Raw genomic sequence first — 20,774 nt, 5'->3', positions numbered from 1 at the left:
TCCAGTTTGACTGTGAGCCTCCTGGTAGCCAAAGGAACAAGGGGGAGCCAGTGCTTTGTGTTCTAACCAATGGAGATGAGACATTTAAATCAACTCCCCACAGAAGCCTAGTCTTGCTTCCCATGGGCTGGTGTTTAGGGGAGACTTTCACGATGTGTCTCTCAGCTTCTCCCACCTTTACTAGAAGCAGAGTCTGGGAACTGACACTTGGTCTGCAGTCCAGAGCGTGTCCCTCCTCCCGAAGCCTCAGATCCCATCTGGTCCTTGCCAGGGACTGCGGGTGAGAGCCGCTGGTCCCACAGGTGTGGCCAACACAGGCTACTTGCGTCTGAGAGACGCAGGGATGCATCCTGCTCTACCTCCTGCCAGTTCTGTGGCTGCGGAGTACTCAGCCCCATTGACCTGTGCCTCCTTCTTCTGGAAAGTGGACCAGCAGCAGCAGCCTCACCCCGCAATGGTTGTGTGGGTCACATGTGGACTCTGGGCCCCCATAAGTGAAAACTGTGGTCATGAAGGCACCCAGTGGGGCCATTGGTTTGGGGCTGGTGCACAGGATTTCCTTGCTCTGGACATATGTCTGGCCTGATGTTGGCTGTCCTGTGAGTGTGGGCCGGGGGCCGGGGTGAGCATGGAGACAAGTGGAAGCCCCTCCCTCCACTGTGAATGCTGTGAGAACAAGGCAGAGAGCCTCACAGGCCCTGAACATGTTTGTTGAAAGAAGGATGAGGGGCCCTGGGCATCTCCTGTTCGCTTATTCTATACTGTGGTTTTAGTTTGTATAAGATAACACAAACCAAAGTGATCGCAGTGGGGTGAGGGATGGGAAGAAGGCAAATCAGTGGACAAATTGAGGGCACACTGAAGTGGATCACTAGGCATGAATGAGGCAGGTGGCAGCCAGAGGGCCCATGTGGCCAGGTGCGCATGGCAGGCGTCAGGGTCTAGGGCTCCAGAAGCTTCCGCATGCCCAGCCACAGCAGGAAGCTGCCCCACCCTCCTGAGCCTTAGGAGATGAATTCCTGACACGAAGGTGAGGCCCACCTACCATGTGCAAATGGGTCTGAATGCGTGTTTGCACGCGTGCATGCATATGCGCAGGGTTTCCCATGCCCTTGTACATATGTATTAACATACATGGGGCTTCTTAATGTCTGCACTTGTATTCACATTCTCTCATGAGGGTACACCTGTGCATATGTTCAAGTGCAAATGCACACACGTCCTCCTTCAGTTCCAAGTCCTCCACCCCCAGGACTGCAAAACTGTTGACCACAAAGTCCAATGGAAGAGGTCTCCTCTCCCACCAGCTACTAAAGCGGAAGATCCCTTGGGCACACCTTCCTCCCTGGAAGCCCAAGAGTTCCCAGTCACAGGAGTCCCACTTGCCCCCCCGCCTTTCCTGTGGGAGAGCACTAGGAGGTTTTGGGGGATAGGGGAATGACATCAGGCTTCAGAATACTGGAGAGGGAAGGTCCCTATGGCTAGGACCTGACCCCGAGGATGGGTCAGCAGGCCTGGGCCATACAGAGCAGGGGGCTGGGAATCAGATGGAGGCCTTCAGTACCTTGGGCTGAGGCTGGGCTGATCCTCGGGTACCAAGAACCTCCCTGCCCCACAGCGTGCCCAGCTCTGGATTTAGAGAAAGGAAACAGACCCGAGAGTGGTAAGCAAGTTCTACACTTAGCCTCATTTCTCACCCCCATGTTAGGGCAGCTTTGATGTTGCCACCTGTGAAGTGGGCTGAAGCTCGCTTATGGAGGGTCTGTCCTGACGGGCATGGAAGGGTGGCCCTGGGGCTGATTCAGCCAGCCCAGGACTCAGAGTCTGCTCCTCAGGCCCCTGCCCTTCCAGGTCCTTAACTCAGGCAGCAGCCTCAAATCTAGGCACAGCCTAGCACAGCTGCCCGCAAAGGATCACTAAGCTTAACACTGATGAGCACAAACCCACAGCAGCACCCTGCCCTAATGCCCTGAGGTCTCAGGCTGTGCTTGGCAGCAGTGCTGGAGGCTTACCACAGGTGGAAGAGGGCTCCTGGGGGCCCGAGGTCACCAAATGACCTTGAGGACACGCAATCCCCACCTTCTCCACATACACCTTCTATCTTCTCTGGCCTCAGCCTGGGCCCTGAGAAAGGGGCAGGAACTCCACGACCACCCAGGATGAGGAGTGCAAGGTCATGCAGTGAAGCTGAAGATGAGCTCAGGCCCACCCAAGTCTCCTTCTGCCCCCGAAATCTCTCACCCAGCCCCAAAGTGTTCCCCTGTCCCATTCTCTCTGATTCACAGCCATCCAAAGGCTCATTTCCTCCTCAGAGGGGCTTCAGGGTCTCAGAGGGGGCTCAGGATGAATTGATGGGTGGGGGAGGGAGGTTTAGTTATGCGGTCCCAAGGACAATCCCCCCTCCTGCCCTCAAAGAGCTGTGAGTGCAAACTGAGTAAAGCCCCCTGAAACTCAGTTTCCTCATCTGGAAAATGGGTTTGGAATCGGACCAGCTTTGTTGGGGCCGCTCTAGCGATTCATGAACAGTGCAGTGAGTGCTCAGTGGTATGGCTGTGACAACAGGTCCAAGTGACTTCCAGGTGCAGGAATTCCCTGACAACCCTAAATATTTCAGGAACACTCAAAGCCCCACCTGATCACCCGGCCGTGGTTTCTCCTCCCTGGAAAGTCCTGACTCTTTGCTGTAGTTTGCTGTGGCCCTGCTCCAGGAGCTACTTCCTTCTTCAGGTAGCCCCAAGTCCACACTTCCTCACTCCCAGCGACATCTGACTTTCTTTCTGTTGTGTTGTTGTTTTAGTCGCTAAGTTGTGTCTGACTCTTTGTGACCCCACAGACTGTAGCCCACCAGGCTTCTCTGTCCATGAGATTTCCTACGCAAGAATACTGGAGTGGGTTGCCATTTCCTTCTCCAGGGGATCTTCCTGACCTAGGGATCGAACCCGCATCTCCTGCATTGATATATGGGTTCTTTACCACTGAGCCACCAGGGCTGGCCCTTCCTGATAAGCACAAGTGCCTCCAGGCTCCATGTCATTAGGACCTCAGCATTCTGTTTTCTCACTGACACAGTGACGGTGGATGGTGCCATTTTTCCATTTCACAAGGAGGAAAACCGAGGCCAGGAGAGGTGATTTCACCCAGTGAGGATAGATCTGAGTCCACTGTGGGTCCATCACTAGAGGGGTCTCACCCACACAAAGACGAGCCTGAAGGCCTGAAGAGATCAGGGGCCAAGGTGGCCTTCTCCAGCTGAGATTCAGGGGGTCCTGTCGGGGGAGGTGGCATGATAGAGAACAGACTCCCTGACCCTTGTCCCAGGGGAGAGGGGCTGCACCCTGAACTGGGGGGAGAGGGGGTGGGCAGAGATGCCCCAAATAGGCCAGCACGTGCTGCCTGGCTGCTGTCCCACCCTCCCCAGCTGGTGCCATGGCTCTATGGCCATTGCTAGGCATCTGCAAGGCCCAGGTGGGCCCTACCTGTCGTGGAGCAGCCACGCAGTGTGGGGTAGGCACGGGGCCCAGGCAGGAGCAAGGCCGCCTCCGCCTGCCCGCCCTCCTCTCACTTGGCAGCAGCAAGCAGAAGCCATTAGCGCCTGGCAGCCCGTGTCCCACGGTTCTGACAAACGCCTTAAATGTTGTCGCCAAGGCTCCAGCTGTCCCTCCGGCCGCCTTTACTCCTCGTAATAACCAAGTGTCGAGGCTGATTGGAGCAGCGGGATGCAGCCGGTATTCAGAGCAGCTTTTACCCTGGACGTTTCCACCTGGCAGCCAGGCTGCGCCCATCCCACCCTCCGCCTCTATGCCTTTGTCCGCCTGTCGCCTCTGCCCAGGCCCCCAGTATCGCCCCCGGGCCAACTAGTGCCCTGCTTCGTGTCCCAGGTGGGGCCCGTGCTGCTGCCCACCAGAGGTGGTGGGCAGTGATGGACTGGAGTCCCAAGCATCCACATCTAGCAGAATGGTGACCCCAGTGGAAAGAAAGATATGGCTCCCACTCGCACCCTTCTGGGTGACCTCTGCTGGGGAACCCCTGCTTTCTCTTGGTTCAGCTTCATCTCTCAGCCTTGGTGTTCTTGTCGGTGGAATGGGAATGATTTGGGCTTCTTGGGGCTTAAAGGGAACATATGTGTGAAGCAAAGTGTGAATCACAACGTCCTGTGGAAGAGATTCAGCTACACTGAGACCACAAACACCCTAGGACAGAAGGAGGCTTGGGAGGAGCAACCACCTGCATCAGCCGCCCTGGCCACTCCTCTCCCCAGGACTGTGTGCTGCTGAGGCTCCCGTTTGGAATCCCTGTCCTTCTATCTAGCCTTGTCCTTCACATTTGGCCTGCTCTTCCATCTTCTAGGAAGCCTTCCCAGTTTGGTCTAACCACACGTTTTTGTTGTTGGCTGTGCTGTGTGGTGGGTGGGATCTTAGTTCCCCAACCAGAGATCGAACCCGTGCCCCCTGCATTGGGAGCACAGAGTCTTAACCTCTGGGTCACCAAGGAAGCCCCTCCCATAGGTTTTATGTGACCTTTTGAGCGGGTTCTAGATCCTCAACATTATCTTATTGTCTGCCTTCATCCTTCCATGGCCTTGTAAGGTCAGAACTATTCAGAGCTTCATTTTAGGGTCAAAGTAACTAAGGTTCAGTGGATTAAGTGACAATGGACATGAACTTGGGCAGACTCCGGGAGATAGTGAGAGAGGCCTGATGTGCTGCAGTCCATGAGGTCTGCAAAGAATCAGACACACCGAGCAACTGAAGAGCAACAACTAGGGTTCAGTGAGGGACAGGCATCAGTTGCCCACATCAGACATGAAGCTCCTGGCTCTGCCCCACCATGGGGCACTGTGGTCGCTGATCTGGGGAGTAAAGTCAGCCTCGCCCTCCCAGGGGCTTTGCCCACCCCACCCCCTGGCCATGAGGGCTTCCTTCCTGAGACACCCAGTTACAAGCACCAGTGTCCAGGACAGATTTGGTTGGTTGATTTATGATGTCTGACCAGTTAATCGCTTGTTTACAGGTTCCTTAGTCTTCCAATGATGCTGGAGGGTGATGGGCAGAGAAAGGTAAAGAGTAGTCTCTGCCCATTCATGAGACTTTCCTCAGGGATGCAGAGGTGATGGGCCAGGTGGCGGTGAGGGCAGTGATGCAGGTGGTGATCCCGAGGAGACGCGAGATGCAAGCGGTGACGAGGCGGCCATTGTGAAGGCGGTGGAGGTGATGTTGATAGTGGAGTTGACGGCAGACGGTGATGATAGCAGTAAGGACAGTAGTGGCACTGCTGACTGTGACGGTGGGAATGAAGGCAGCAATGGTGTAGCTACTGGTGATGGCCGTTGACAGTGATGGGGGTAACCACTGGGGATGACAGTGGCGATGCTGATGGGAATAACTCTGGTGATGACAGTGGGAGTGGTGCCGGGGTGGTAAGGACAGTGTTGGCAGTAGCGATGGGTCATAGTGGTGGTGATGATGGAACAGCGTTGGCAGTGGTGATGGGGAATGTTGACCAGTAGTCATGGGAATGTTGATGGTGGTTAAGTAGGGCTCAGTGGTGATGATGGAGGTAATGGTGATGATAGTGATGAGAGACACCCTCTGGTGGTGGCAGACGTGATGGTGATGGTGGTGATGGGATTGTGGGGCTAGCAAGGCTTCCTCTGGAGTGTCCCTCATGACAGAGTCCACCAGGCAGCCCTGCCCACTTGTGGGCCATGCCCGAGCTGGCAGCAGGACTCAGTGGGGCTTGCCTGATTCTCTTTTTCTCTTAACCTCCAATGAGCATAGCCTTCTGGGTAATGAGATGCAAATTGACAGAAAAGACAATGAGCCAGCCTGCGGCCGGTAGGGCAGCTTTTAGAGTCAGGCTGATTGCCTCTGTGCCAATTTGCATGGCATTAGCTGTACACGTCTCCGCCAACAGGCTCGTGCACTTCATCAGAGGTCACCTGGATGGCTGCATTCAACAAGGGGTGGTGACCTGTGATCCAGACGAGGGACAGAGCAAGGCCACTCTGACCCTGACCTGACCGGAGCTCCAGGGTGTGGCGCCGAGAAGTCTTGGCCTGTGGGAAAGTCTAGTGGGTGAGACGACTTCATGGTCAGCCAGGGATGACCACGGGTCTGGTTTGGCCAGCACCGTGGTTCCATCTGGGCATGTGTTGCAAAGAGGACAAACAGGCCTCAGTCAAAAGGAAGGCCTCAGTACAAGTCCAGGCTCTGCCCCTAACTGGCACCATGGCCTGGTCAGTCCCTCCAGGCAGGGACTCCCCCACTGTGCAGTAGGGGCCCCAGCCTCAGTGTCTCCACACTGAAAGTAATGATCATCAAGCCTGGCCCTGTCTACGGTGCCCTTAGCCAGTTCTCCACGTCAAGGTCATGTGTTGCAGCCCTCTGAGAGGACCCATCCTTGTCACTGTTACTGTCACTTAAAGACTGTGCCTGGGATAATTCCTAGAGTGGGACCCAGGGGTGCCTAAGCATGGCAAGGACCCAAGTGGATGCCCAAACCCACTCCTGCAGGCCACCTGCTCATCCCTCCTATTCTGTCCAAGGTGCTGAAAGTCCTGGCCCAACTGCCCTGGGTCCTCGCTGCAAGGTGAGCCAGGGGCCCCTTCCCTGCCACCCTTGCTCTCTGAGCCCTGCAACCTCTCTGACCCAGTGCAACTCAAGACTTCACTGCATGCCCTCCCCCAGGACAGACCACAGTGGAACCAGGGGCTCTTTCCTTCTGCCCCCCACCTCCAGCCTCGCCAGCGCCCCCTCAGGCACATCCCATGCCCCTCGGGCCCTGCCTTCCTCCTCACCGTCCCACTGCCTCTCCCCCCGAGGTTAGGCCTAATCAGAGCTAATCAGAAAATTATGAGCTGCCTGATTACTGATTAGATTCCTAATGTTAATAGAGTCGAGAAGGGCCCGCTCAGGCTGTGTTTTAGGAAAAAGTGTAAAAATAACGTCAAGGAAAGGGAGCACGGTGGCTGGGCGAGTGCTTGGGCTCTGCCGTCCTCACAGGCAGGGGTTCCAGCTCTGCTGTTCTAATTGGTGGGGGGCGCTCAGGCTCAACTTTCAAGTGGAAATACATTTCATAGCGGGAGGCCTCCTAGCACCCCTAAATTCTGCCGGCAATGTTGCTACCCCAGGCAGCTCGTCCTGCAGAGGGCTCTCAAGCTCTGTGCTCAGGACAGTGAGACAGTTGCAATGGGAATATAGGAAGGCCCTACTGCTGGCTCACCACATGGGATCAGGGCTGTGTCTATACTGCTCATGGACCTACTCGTTCCCACACAGTCCAGGCACACAGAAGATGCTTAATAAACTTTTGTTGACAGGGAAGAGGAAAGGTCACAGCAATGCCTTCTCTCTGGAGCCACCACCCTCCCGCGGTGGGGCATAGAGGCATCTGAGAAGGCTTCCTGGAGGAGGGTGTTGGAGCTTGTCAGGAAAATGTACTTATCTGGGGTGGGGGCTAGCAGGGGGTGCCGAATTCCCCAGGGGCCCATGTCCACCTCCTCCAGTCTCTCACTCCAGCAGGGCCCCCATGGCTTTTGCTTTGAAACCATCTCATCACTGACTTGACAGCAGCGGAGTGGGACTGATGGATGCCATTTTTATGAAGTCCAGAGTGGGGTCAGGGTCCCAGAGAGCAGACATGGGCATTTCAGACACCCAAGGCAACCCCTTGGCCCCTCTCCTTGGGTCCCCCAGTGAGGCCCATACTTACACTCAGCCTCCCGCTGTGCTCACCGTTACTTCCACACCACCTTGTACCCCTGGGGTCTGTCAGTGCTGCTTCTGACCTGGTGTCTGCCACCTCCATCCCAGGGAAACCCAGGACCTCCAAGACGGCAGATCCCTAAGGGCATCTTCTTATCCACTCCCCCCCACCCCACTCCACTGGCCATGGTAGAAGCCTGTGCCCAGCTCTGGGGCCACCGCAATCCAAGAATCAATTCCCTGCCCTCAAGAGACCATGTCTGGGAGGGAGCCAGACTCAACAGTGATGGAGACACCACAGGGGATTCTGGAAACCCAAGCCTGGCAGGAGACTGGGCTTCCAGGAAGAGGTAGATGGGCACTGACTCCTAACAGATGGGGAGGGGGCATGGAGGGCCATCCAGGTTCAGGGCACAGCACAAAAAAGTGTAGGGAACCTAAGCATGGCAGGAGGGCAGAGTTCAAGGTCAGCATGGTAGCAGTAACAAGTTTGACAGAGCCAGGCCACACAGAACCCTGTAAAGGATGCGACAGGAAAGGGGGGGGCGTGGTCGGGGTGTCCAGGAAGCATTGAGTTGAGGCACAGGAGCCTGAGGGTATGAGGGCCCGAGGCAGATGAACTTGTGCCAAGCGGCTCGGGTGGGAATCTGAAGTTGGGTTGGAGCAGGGAAGGGCAGTGTTCTGAAGAGGTCTGGTCTGGAGAGGAGAAAGAGGTCACGGGTATAGGGCCTTTGGAGGGAAGCAACTTCTAAGGGGTGGCCTTAGGGAAGTGACATCCCAACCTGGGTGGGTTGAGTAGGACCCCGAAATGGGCCCTTGGTCCCTTCCTGGGGCAGGGCGGGACTGAAGGCTAAGGTGCTGGGGGACAGTGGACAAAGGTGGTGCCGAGGAGAGGGACAGTCTGTCAAAATGAACTTCGGAGGGGAAGAGGTCAAGTCAAGGTCAGAAGGCCCAGGAGAGAAACGAGGTTGAGAGGAGCAGTCAGAAGGTCCTGGGATGAAGCTGAGGGAAGAAGAAACCCACTTCCTGGGACTGTGTCCCTAATTCCCAGGGCGAGGCCACATCCTGCCTTCTGTCCATGCCTTGTTCACACCTCCACAACCCTGGGAGGGCCAGGTGGGCTTCTGGCCCCTTTTATGGCCATGAGAAACTGAGGTCCAGAGAGAAAAGTTCTGTGCTTCTCAAAGTACATGCTGGGTCAATCACCAAGCCCTAGGAGCTCAGGCCTCCTAAGTGACCAGGGCATTGTCACACACAGGGACACACACACCCACGCGCACACGTGTGTGTCTCTAGTACATGACCTGATGGGACAAATGGCGTGTGGTCCTGCTTGTCTCTTCCTCCTGCCCTGGGCCTGATAACCTTCATGTGAATGTGATGTGATGTGTTTTTTTAAAAGGATGAAAGAAACTTTGGTAAATTACACCAGGTCTTCTTTCAGAGGGAGGAAGGCTGACAAAGCTGGCAAATTTATGAGAAATTCCACCTGGCTCCCCAGGGGCTGGTTCACAGTGGAGAAGGGCAGGTTTCATGCTGGCAGCTGAGGACGTGCCAGCTAGGTTGGAGAGTACTGACCCACATGAGCCCCCTGAGGGACTGTGCTGAGCAGGGCAGTGCCTTGGAAGGAATCTAAGCAGCCTCAGGAGTCCACCTGGCCCAGCCCTTGGCTCGGGCTCCTCACCACCAAGGTGCCTCCATACAGCAGGGCTCTGGGGCCACAGCCCAAAAATGGACCTGGTGCAATATGTTGGACTTACTTGCTTAAGTCTCACCAGGGACTCTCTCAAAGGTACCCAATGGGGGACCCAGGAGCAGCAGCAGTGACCCGGCAGGGCAGGCCTGCCCTGCTGCCTTTAGCATGACGCCACGTAGGGCCACTCACATCCCCTCCCAAAGCAGCCTGATACTGGAGCTGAAATCTCGCATTTCATCTGTGGTTCCTGACAACTGCTCTGTAGATTCACGCTGGTCCCTGTGAATGTTCTGCCGTCCCAGAGCCCCCTTTCCTTGCCCCATGCCCTGTTCACACGTTTTCATATTGACCGTGGTTCCCATTGAAAGCTAAAGCACTGAAGCCAGTGGAATTTCTGTCATCACCTGAGTGCCACTCCACCTCCTTTCCTTCCCGGGAATGAGAATCTTGGAGTGTATGGCTTTTCTATTCCTGATGTGAAAATGTCCACTTTGGGGATTTCCCTGGCGGTCCATTGGTTAAGACTCCGTTGCTCCCAAAAGCAGGGGCAGCGGGTTCGACCCCTGGTCAGGAAATTAAGATCTCACATGCCATAAGGCACAGCCTAAAAAAATAGAATAAATTTTAAAAAAGAATTTTATTTTATTTTTAAAATTTAAAAAAAATTTTTAAAAGTCCACTTTGGGGTTCATACCATAATAGGACAGAGTGGGTTTTTTAAATGTCCTCCTGTGACAAAATGTAAGCTAGCAACCATCCTTGGGGGCTCAGAATTATCCTGTCTGGTCTGAAATTCAAGCCTGTGGACACCAGGCTCCCCAGCCTCATCTCTTTGTTCATCAGAAGCCACCCCTCCCTTCCTCGTATTTTTCCTGGGAAATTGAAACACAGTCTGGCCCTTGTGGGTGGGGACCAAGGGGGCACAGGCATCGCTAACCAAGACCGAGGTGCCCACAGGGAGTGAACCAGTGCAGGCCTGGGGCTGGAAAGACGAGTGCCCCTTCCAGAGGGGAACCACGACTCGAATGAGCTTTTCCCTGTTACATGCATTCTGACCTTTTTTAAAAAAAGAAAAAAATTCCATTTCACTAATTTTTTTTATCAACTCATGGAGAATTCGTGTGGCTGGGAAGGGAAAAGGTCAGGGAGCCTGTCGCTGCCAACCACAGTGCGGGCGTCACGCGACAGCTCCCCTTCCGCCAGGTGCCCTTTGCAGCTCGGAGTGTTTGCTGTTTTCCCTGCAGTTTTGGCTGCTGGGTTTTCGGTCTGGGTTTGGGGCGTTTGTTTGTTTTTCATCTGTTCCAGTGGTTGTTTCATCTTACTCATTTATTTTGGGTTGCGCTGGGTCTTCTTTGCTGTGCGAGGACTTCTCTCTAGTTGCAATGAGTGGTGGCAACTCTTCATTGTGGTGCGTGGGCTTCTCACTGGAGTGGCTTCTCTTGCAGTGGAGCACAGACCCTAGGGCATTCTGACTTCAGTAGTGACACACAGGCTTAGTTGCTCCACGGCATGTGGAAAATCTCCCTGGACCAGGGATCGAACCCGTGTCCCCTACATTGTCAGGCGGATTCTTAGCCACTGCATCACCAAGGAAATCCGATTGTTTCATATTTAAGCTGAAAGCATGGTTAATAAAGAAAGTATGGGTCAGATGTGTCGTGAGACAGATGCCAGATGTGCCTGGAGTAGATGGATGCAGGACAGGTTGGAAGAAGGGGCCATGGAGAGGGCAGGAGGGCAAGGTTGAGTGCCAGGGCTGCCCAGAAGGTGCCATTGGATGAGAGGGCAAAGCCACTGGCCTCTTCATACCTGCCATGTTTAAGTCGTGGGTCCTGTCAGCCTGCTCTGTCCACGCTGGTGCACTTCTCTTTACTGTCTCAGAATCCAGCAAAATGGGCATCAGGACAGGAGGTCGTGGTGAGTGAGGCGATGCCCATAAAGCTCTGAGCAGTCAGAGTCGTCGGGGCACCCACCACTCACGTCACAGGCACTGCCTGCCCGCACGTGCACCTTCCCCAGGCCACAAGTTGTGCGAGAACAGGGCCCAGTAAGGATTCTCCTGGTCCCTGACTGTCTGTGGGTGTACTTGCTTAAAGAAGGCGGTGGACAAACAGGCAGACACCCGCTCAGGCTGAGGCAGCAGGAAGAAGCGACCCACAGCACCAGGATTTCTCATTCACCTATGCTTCTTCCCCTATTGTCAGCCCTGAGGCTCCAGCGCCCTTCTTGCTAAGCTGCATCTTGCTTCATTATTATGCAGATATTTTAATTATGCAGATATGTTTTTAGACAGTTTTAAATATGTATATTATTTACTCATTAGACCATAACAGCTCTGGAAATTGGAAATCTGTATTTAGTATCTATCAGTACACAATACAAAGCTAATGTGGGGCCTGCAGGTGGGGAGGGAAGGGTGGCAGGGGCAGCAGTCCTGTGCTGGGCAGGGGCTTCAGGGCACCCTGGTACTTACCCTGTGACACCAGGGTTGGAGGAGGGTGGGCTCGGAGCCACATCTGAGAGTCCAGTTACTGATACCCTCTCTTGGGGACAGGGCCAAGGAACCATTCTGGGAAACAGGTCTGGAGACCTGTGGCCAACCAGCCAGGCCCCACCTGGCCAGACCTGATCCTTCCGTGGGAGGTTCAGCATTCAACACTGCTGGCAGAATTACTGATGCCCCCTCCACCACTTCCTCACCAGGGGCCAGGGGAGCGGCACTCATGCTCAGTTCCCTTACAGAACAGGGAACAAAAGAACCCACCTCTCAGGTGTCTTCCTAGGGGTGGGCTGGGGAGGGTGAGGAAGAGGTACAGTCTTCTACCTGTTGTTGGATTGACTGTGCCATCGCCCGGGGTAACTCCAGGGGCAGTGTCTGTGCCTGTCTGCCATCATCTCCTTCTTTGCTACCCTCTGGCGGTGTTCTCAGGGCACCTACTTGGTGCTGGGACTTCACTCCGAGCTGGTTCCACCTCAGAGCCCCCGTCACAGCTTCTGCCAGGCTCAGCCCCCATTGGCACAACTCTCAATATCCTCTGCCCCACAGGTTCAGGGCCTTTTATCCTAAGCCTCTCATATCCTCTTGGAAGAGAGTAGCTATAACTAATTAAGACCCAAAAAACTCCTACAGTCTGTCCCTCTGGGCTGCACAAAACAATCCTGTTTGATGGGCAGTTGCTCCCCAGACCCTTTCAGGCTAGGCCAGCACGGGGCAAGGTGGGGGTGGGGGACGGGTTTTCCAGGTGAGGCAGGTGGGAAGGAGGTCAAGAAGAAGTAGGGTCCCCAACCTGGGGGGAGGGAGAAGGACCTCAAAAAGGATGGAACAGCCTGAGGGCCCCAAACCCCCCCAGGCCCGAGCCCCGCCCCTCCCAGTATGCAGTGGAGTCTTACCCTCCAGATGTTGGCCTCTGAGGAGCACCTGCCATGGCCCCCAGGTCCCTTATCTCAGGTCACAGTCTGTCTCAGCTCCATAGCAATTGAGAGACTTTGAACTTAGTGAAATTCAAAGGTGTCTGTGCAGGGGGCTGCTCCCCCAGGGGAGCTTTGTCCACAGCTCAGTTCTCCTCTTTCTTGCCTTTTCCTGTAAGAACAGTTTCCGGAGCTGAAGGAAATTGATTGTTAAGTGAAACCCTCTGATAATTGCCTCTGAAATGCCCGCTGTTACTGTGATTGACTTGGCCGTGAACAGCCCTGCTCAGCAGTCCTACCACGGTTCCCTCCAGTGCCCTGGCCACGATGGAGACATCGCAGGCCAGGCAAGCCACCATAAGCAACTCCATAGCAGCGTCATCCTCACAGGCAGCCCTCACCCTCCGGAATGTGATGTAAAATCTCAGAGAGGTTAAACCACATGCCTAGGGTCACGGAGCTGCAGGCAAGTCCAAACTCCAGACTTCACCCAGGTCCACGGGCATTCCTACTTTGATTTATCAGATGGTCATCGTGTACCTCTTTTCATCCCACTCCAGTCTTCTTGCCTGGAGAATTCCATAGGCAGAGGAGCCTGGCAGACTACAGTCCATGGGGTTGCAAAGAATCGGACACAACTGAGTGACTAACACTTTCAGCGCTCATTGTGTGCCTACTACATGCTAGGGGTCAGGTTTCTGTGAACTTCACAGCTGTCAGATATAGCCTCCACCAAGCTCGGAGCTCAAGAGGAAAAGCAGAGGGTTTTCTGAGTTCCGTGATGGGGAGAGATGGGAGCTTGGCAGGGATCAGGGAGTGGTTAGGAGGAGAATGGAGTCTAAGCTGATGCCTCAGATGTGAGGAAAGGAAACAGGCTGGAGGAATCTGGGCAGGAGTGCAGAAAGAAGGAGCAGGATGGGCAGGGGCCTGGTACCAGAAGCACCAGACACTGCAGGTTGATCTGAGAGCAGAGCCCAGAACCCAAGCAGGGAGCTGGTCCCAGGGAGCAGGCATTCAGGGTCAGGGGTGGGAATGGAGCACATCTCCCCTAGACAGGCAGGAGCCCTGAGACAGACAGAACGGTGTTCCCACCACTGCCCGCGCCCTGTCGGGAGTCTCTGTAGATTCTCGTTTACTTCTGGACCTCAGTGTCCTTCCCCATCCTCTCTCCCCCAGGTCACCAGGGGGACCCAGGGGGAGGTGGGAGGAAAGTGCAAGGAGGATGAACCTCAGGGCAAGGTGAAGACAGAGCTGTGAGCTGTCTCCCAGCAAGTCCTGAGCAAGCCTGAGTGCTGTGGGCTCTCTGGAGATGGGTGCCCAGCGGAGGGGAGGGGAGCCTGTGGACTGGCCAAGGGCAAAAGGAGACTTGCAGAAGAGGTGAGGAGGTGACAGTCCGATAAATCTGACTGAGGTGATGGGGCGCACATCCCAAACAGAAAGAGGAGATAACAGGGGCCCGGAGGTGGGTGAGGGACCATGTGCTTAGAGCTGGTGAGGGAGGCACCAGAGTACTCAGCATTATGGGCAGCTTCCAGGGGTTGGAGCAAGGGAGCTGCCAAGAACCTAGCTGCCCTCTGAGTGGGTAAGGTTACTTCCTCTAAAGTATAGGCAGGAAATTGAGGGCTCGGGGAAGAAGTCAGGATTTGAACCCAAGGCTCCAGGGTCCCAGCTCTGATCCCTGCCTGGGCCCCCTCGTGCGAACTCCCATCCTCTCCCCTCTCACCCTGAGACCCAAGGGACCCCGAGCCTCCACAGCCTGCCCCGTCCACCCCCATCCAACTGCTTCAGCCCTTCTTCCTGCACCACCAGGCCAGTGTATTTAGCAGTTTCCACACGTCCAGTGCCTGGGGATGGACTGATTGATCTGTAACACTGAAAAAATAATAATGGCTTGATCGTTACTGAGGATTAAAAGTAATCCTTTTGCTGTGGCTATTGCAACTCCGTTATTCACGAGTCAGCGGGCTGACCCGGGCCTTTGAGCCCATGGGATTCCATAAGTTCAAGGAGGCTGAGGGCTGGGGCTCCCCTCCCTGGTCTCCCTCACCCTGGCCGCTAGCCTGGGGAGCCCGAGGGGCCATCGGCCCCCATGTTCCTGAGGCCCTTGACTCCCAGGGTCAGACCTAAGCCCTCAGAGGGTAAAGGAGCAGGCATCCTCCACCCAGCGGGGGCAGTAGGGGCCAAAGAAAAGTTCCTCAAGGGCTTGGCCCAGTTTGGAGATTTCAACTAGTGTCACTTTAGTCTCTGCAACCCCATCAACCCTGTGGCTTTTCCATGGGAAGGGCCCTGCTCTGGTTGTTCCCACGTGTGTTCCAGCCTCACCTTCCATGAAGTGGCAATGGCTCCAGGCCCACTCTGAGAAGGGTCTGGCGTCCCTGGGAAAGTGGTGGGCCATCAGGCAAGGAAAGAGGGTATGCAGTGACCACCCGAGGCTCGCCCCTTGAGGTGTGGCCCCAGAGGATGCTCCTGGGGCTCACATGCTCCCATCCAGGCCCAGTGGTATGTGTGCATGGTCAGTGCTCAGTTAACAGGAGTGGCAGGTGTTGTTAACCCAGTGTGTCATGCAGTATGTCCTCTGCGGACGGGCACTGCCAGCTGTGAATCAGGGACCATCAGGGGCTCGGCGTTGGGTGGGGGTGCTTGTGGTTTAGGCTGAGAGGAAGCCCCCGAATGGAAAGGGAGGAGCAGAGGTTGAGTGCAGGGGAGCTCCTGGGGTCTCAAAAAAGCTTTGCCTTTTCTGTGCAGAGCCACAGGTAACTGCCAAAGGTTTAGGGGTTTGTGGAGAAGCAGGACTGTCATGCACCCCCAGATCCACATTTCAAAAGCTCCAGGTGTTGTGTGGAGAAAGATGGTGAAGGGAAAGAGAGGATGCAGGAGCTTAGTTTCCTGACCAGGGGTCAAACCCATGTCCCCTGCTTTGAAGTTGGATTCTTAACCACTGGACCACCAAGGAGGTCCCGAGAGTTGCATTAAGGGTGAGATGTAGGGGTAATAGTCACAAGATGGATGGGCTCATTCCAAGAGGGGGTGTTATAAGCTCCAGTGGGCCTGAGGATTACCCCCAGAAAGGTATCTAGGCATTCAGGAGGGGCCAGGACTGGAGGCAGGATCAGGAGCCATCTGGGAGAAGAGAGGCCTGTGGTTCCTGAAGCTGGATTAAGGTGGGGTGAGGCCCAGCCAAGCAAGTACAGCAGTAACAGGTGGGCAGAGGACAGAGCTACAAAAAGACAGGCGGGGTGGCAGGAGGCTGTCGCGATGTGAACTGAAGGGGTTTGACTCCGAAAGGGACTTTCCACCCTGCCCCATGTCCCGCAGCCTCACAGCCTTCCCAGTATTCAGCGCTCTTGGCCGGAGGAGGAAGGGGAGCCAGGCCCAGCGGGAGTGGGGAATAGCTCTGGGCAGCCTTTCTAACAGCCAGAGGTGACATCCTGCCCAGAGGGTGGAGGCTGCAGCTCTGTAAGGATCCCACCAGGCCCCACCACGCTGGAGGGGAGGAAAAGCTGGTCTCTCATTTCCCCCAGTGTGCCGCTGCCAGGCTTTACTTTAGAATCTCCTCTCTGGGGCCCACAAGCCATCAGGCCTGGACTGAGGGATGGGAGTATTTGTCTTGAATACCGAGGGGCCAGGGTCCTCTGAGTAGGAGCTGGAGACCAGAGGGCAGGACCCTACTGCATCACTCATGGGGTCCAGTGGGAGAGGGCACTGGGGATCAGAGCCTCTCCCCAGCCAGAGCCACTCTGTTCCTCCCCGGGCATGGTGGACCCTGTAGAACGTACCCTCAGACCTTGGTCATGGGCTGCACAGGCAAACTCAACGGTGAAGGCCCAGCCCGACCCAGGGTCGCTCTGTGACCTCAGGCAGCCTCACCAGCTCTGTGCCTGGGCATCCTCAACCGAGGACACGTCAAGTGTGCTGTGCGTGGTGACAGGTACACCTGATGTGTTGCTGGCCTGGGGGGGGTCAAGCCTGGATGCAGCAGGTGACCAGTTCAGGGTGACAGTCGTCATTACCATTAATAAAACTTCACTCGGTTCCGCAGGAGGCCCTAAAGGGCCAGGCTCAGTTCTGTCCTCAGAAGCCTCAGTTCAGTTCAGTTCAGTCGCTCAGTCACGTCTGACTCTTTGCAACCCCATGAATCACAACATGCCAGGCCTCCCTGTCCATCACCAACTCCCGGAGTTTACTCAAACTCATGTCCATTGAGTCGGTGATGCCATCCAACCATCTCATCCTCTGTCGTCCCCTTCTCCTCCTGCCTTCAATCTTTCCCAGCATCAGGACTTCCTAAAGGGGCAAAATCCACAGAATCCACAAAATAAGAATCTCTGGGCAGTGAGGATTCAGGCCCAGAGGGTAGCCAAAGGGTTTCTGTACCTCCTCCAGGAAGCCCTCCCTGATGTCCTAAGTTCCCACAGCTCTGAGCTTCCCCGAAGCACCTCTTCTACTCCTGCCCTCTTTGTTCTGCCTGGTGATGTGTCCATTTTCCCCTCGGGACTGTGGAAGGCAGGGCTGGCTCTGCCATGTCTCTGCACATCAGCACAGTCTGGCACCAGGCATACTGGGTAACACAGTGCAGGATACACAGACAGCTGTGCTCAGAGGCACAAGGCCTCAGTGGAGTAGGCCACAAGAACCAGCGCCGAACGGTGCACCGGGCTTGTGTGGACAGAAGGCTTAGAAATCACTGCTGGGAGGGGGCTCGGGAAGCCAGGACAAGGACAGTGGTGGTGGGTCTGGGTGGGCAGGGGTGGGCCGTGGGCACCTCCTACTGGGCCCTGAGCAAGCTGGGAGCAAAGGTGCATCAAGCGAGGCACTCCGTCTCTTGCGGCATTTCATCCTGGACTGGGGAGGGCCTTCCTCCTGGCGCTGGGGTGATGCTGGTTTGTAGTGAGTAGAGAGTCTCAGTGAGTTTGGCTGCAGGGCCTAGGTCCGCAAACATCTTGGAGATCCTCCTGCCATCCTGTGGGCTGGAAATGTGACTGAGCTGAAGTCTGCGGAGTCCCGTGGAGATGCCACTCAGGTCACTCTGCAGGCTTCACCTTTCCTGTGGGTGGGGGAAGGGCCCACAAGGCAAGCTGTAGTATGTGTGGGGCTAAGGAATCCCTGAGGGGTCTGGCAGGATGTCCAGGGAACCCCTGAGCCACCCTGGCCCCAGGGAGTGCTGGGGACAGAGAAGCCTCTGGGCTGGACACAGACCTTCCTCAGCCTCTGACCGTCCTGTGCTCTGTCCCTCAGAGATTGGCTGATGCAGCAGAGAACTTCCAGAAAGCTCACCGCTGGCAGGACAACATCAAGGTAAGAACTGCAGTGGCCTCCCCAGGCCCTGATACCTGTCCACCCCCAGCAAGGGTGGATGTGAATGCAGGGGAGGAGGGAGGGGAGGCTTCACTCACCCACTGGCAGGGCACCAAGGGGTCCTTGGTGTGGAGCCAGGAACCTTTGCCCAACGTTCAGCAAGCATTTGAGGTTCGCGAATACACTGATGTGGGAGAGCTGCTGGGGGAGAGGGACCCTATCCCCTTCCCAGACTTCCCTTCCAGAAGGCCCCCAGGCTGGGGTCGGGGACCAGGCTGTCATAGCCAGGAAATCCTCTCCTTTCGCCAGCAGAGCCCAGAGTAAGTGGAGGCAGGAGATGCTGGGAGCAGGACTCTGCTTGAGGACAGAGGGTCCAGAATGTGGGGGAGGGAAGGAACGCCTCACTGACCCCAAGCCTCACATATCCAGGCAGCGTGTTCGATTTGGGGTGGGCTGGAGACACCTTTTGTGTCAGAGGGTCACAGTAAACCAGAAGAGAGAACGAGGCAGGGTTCCTCCCAGATTCAGGAAAACCGCCCCATGCCAAGGATGACTGAGCTTTTGGGGACCAGAGCAGTTGGCAGGGCTCGCTATATCCTCCACAGCCGCTTGGGAATGTGGGCCACGCTTCCCAGCGGTCTCTGTTCTCAGTGCAGGGAGAGGCGACGAGAGATGGCCCCTGGGACCGAGGGGCCAATAAGGGGTGGGAGAGGCCTTGACTCATTCCAGCTCTGAACCCAGTGCCTCTAGGAGGTGGGAGGGACTGTTATTCCTGCTTCACTGACGAGAACCCTGACGCACAGAGTGGTTGACCTACCTGAGGTTACCTGTTGGAGGCAGAGAGTCACAGCCAGCCTGTCAGATGCCAGGGGGGCTCATGTCTGTGATGAGACACTGTTAACCTTCTCCCAGTCCCCATCCCCCCAGGTCACCCTGAACCCCCACCATAGCACTCTTCCTTTGCGCCCCAGTGGGTGCGGGGTACTACCCTCAGGGAGTTCACATGGGGTTGGAGGTAACAGATGATTGTCTACAGTGAACACGTAAATCAACTAGTGATTCCCTGGACCCCTCCTTCCTCCCTGGGAGCTGGGGGCTGGCCTTTTTCTCGCTTCCCATTCCAGCACTACAAACCCAACCCTGGGCAACCACACCTCCTCAGCCTCTTGATCAGAAATACATGCAACAGCAGTCATTTTGCACTCCCTGGACACTTGTACCTGCCCCTGCCTGCAAATAACAGCACCCTGGCGACTGCCAACAAGGCCCGGCCTGAGCCTGCTCCCAAGGCCCCCAGGATCTGGCTGTCCCTGCCTCTCTCATCAACCTGCCTCCTCCCTCCCCTCCTCCCGTGCTCCAGCCACACCCAACACCCAACTCCAGCCCCATTCCTGATCTCTCCTCCCACTCCATTCCTCCCAGAAGCCCAGCTTGTCTTGCGTCTTCCCAGTGAGGCTGCTCTGGCTTCCCAGCACATCAGCCCCTCCACCTGCTGGGCCTCCAGAACCCTTGGCTCCTGCTCTGTCCATTCCTTTGTTTCTGATGTATCTGCTCCTCCCCTCCTGGTCCAGGACAGGCATGAAGAGCAGGCGCAGGGCAGGGGGAAGGAATTGGGGAATCAGGGACTGGAAGCCCTCAGTCTGGCTTTCTCTTCCTCCCAGTCCAGGCCCGGAACTGGAAGAGGAGAGGGCTGCCTCAGCCCCAAACCCGTCTTCTCTTCCTGACTCTGCAGAAAACTCAAGGGCCATCTTACTGGACCTCTGACTCCGACCCCTGATTTTCAGTCAATCTGAGACAGGAACAGCTTATCCCAGGCCAGAGGGGGCACCCCAGGGGCCTACTGGGAGGGAGAGCCCGGGTCTCAGGGGTGTCCAGGTTCTGAGACAGGTGCTTTTGAGGACCCATTCCCCGCACACTGGGCACAGTCACCCAGCAAGAGCTCGCCCTTCTCTGAGCTTTAGTCTCCTGATTTGGCAAAGGCCTGGCTGGAACTAGGGACTGTCTGTCAGCTCAGGTGTGACGTGTGAAAGGGTCCACACGTCAGGTCATGAAGGTACAAGATGGTGATGGTATGGGTGCACCTCTGCCCAGCCCGGCCCATGGGCTCTGGGTGTTCCTGTCCTGAGGCAGGAGAGGGCTCTGCTGGTCCCTGTCCTGACCTGAGATGTGCCCAGCTAGGGGTGTGACCACAGGGCCAGTTGGGCCCAGCCTTGTTTGCCTGATGTTTGTCGCCCACCCCCACCAGTCCATCAGTCTCCCTGTTTGTCCCACAGACAGGGGAGGGTGGTGCTGTAGGCGCCTCCTCCTTTCCAGCTGCACCGTCAGGGCCATTCTCCTCCCCAGAAGCAGTAAGCTGCCCAGCTTCTGGGCAGAAAGGCATCAGCCCTAATGCTGGACCCATTAGCCACTAGGCCAGCTAGCCCTGCCTGGGCTGCCAGGAAGAACTGCCAGGGTGGGAACTGTCCATGCTACAGGGATTTGGGGACTTGAGACTGCTTAAAGGATGGATTTTTGTCCCTTGTAGGCACACCACCCACCCTTGAAACCGTGCCCTTCCCAAAACCTTCAGGAGGTGACAGCTAAGGAAGGAGCCATATTCCTTCCCAACACTCAGGAGTGCTTGCAGCCTGTGCCACGACCCCGGTGGCAAACTTGGGCCCTTGACACAAGCC

General features: G+C 56.1%; 1 protein-coding gene across 5 annotated transcripts in view; it reads left to right on the top strand.

Annotated features, from left to right (window-relative positions):
- Positions 1–20,774, top strand: part of CACNA2D2 (calcium voltage-gated channel auxiliary subunit alpha2delta 2) — a 141,342-nt gene that overhangs the window by 89,316 nt on the left and 31,252 nt on the right. For all 5 annotated transcript variants that reach the window (XM_088831632.1, XM_088831629.1, XM_088831630.1 and 2 more), the window contains exon 4: positions 18,043–18,102. In XM_088831632.1, coding sequence (XP_088687758.1) covers positions 18,043–18,102 — 60 coding nt within the window. The remainder of the gene's footprint in view (positions 1–18,042; positions 18,103–20,774) is intronic.

The sequence above is a fragment of the Moschus berezovskii genome, chromosome 24 (assembly GCF_049115385.1).
Source record: "Moschus berezovskii isolate FMDL1 chromosome 24, NW_MosBer_1.0, whole genome shotgun sequence".
NCBI classification, from domain to species: domain Eukaryota; kingdom Metazoa; phylum Chordata; class Mammalia; order Artiodactyla; family Moschidae; genus Moschus; species Moschus berezovskii.
This window is presented reverse-complemented; position numbering and strand designations above follow the sequence as displayed.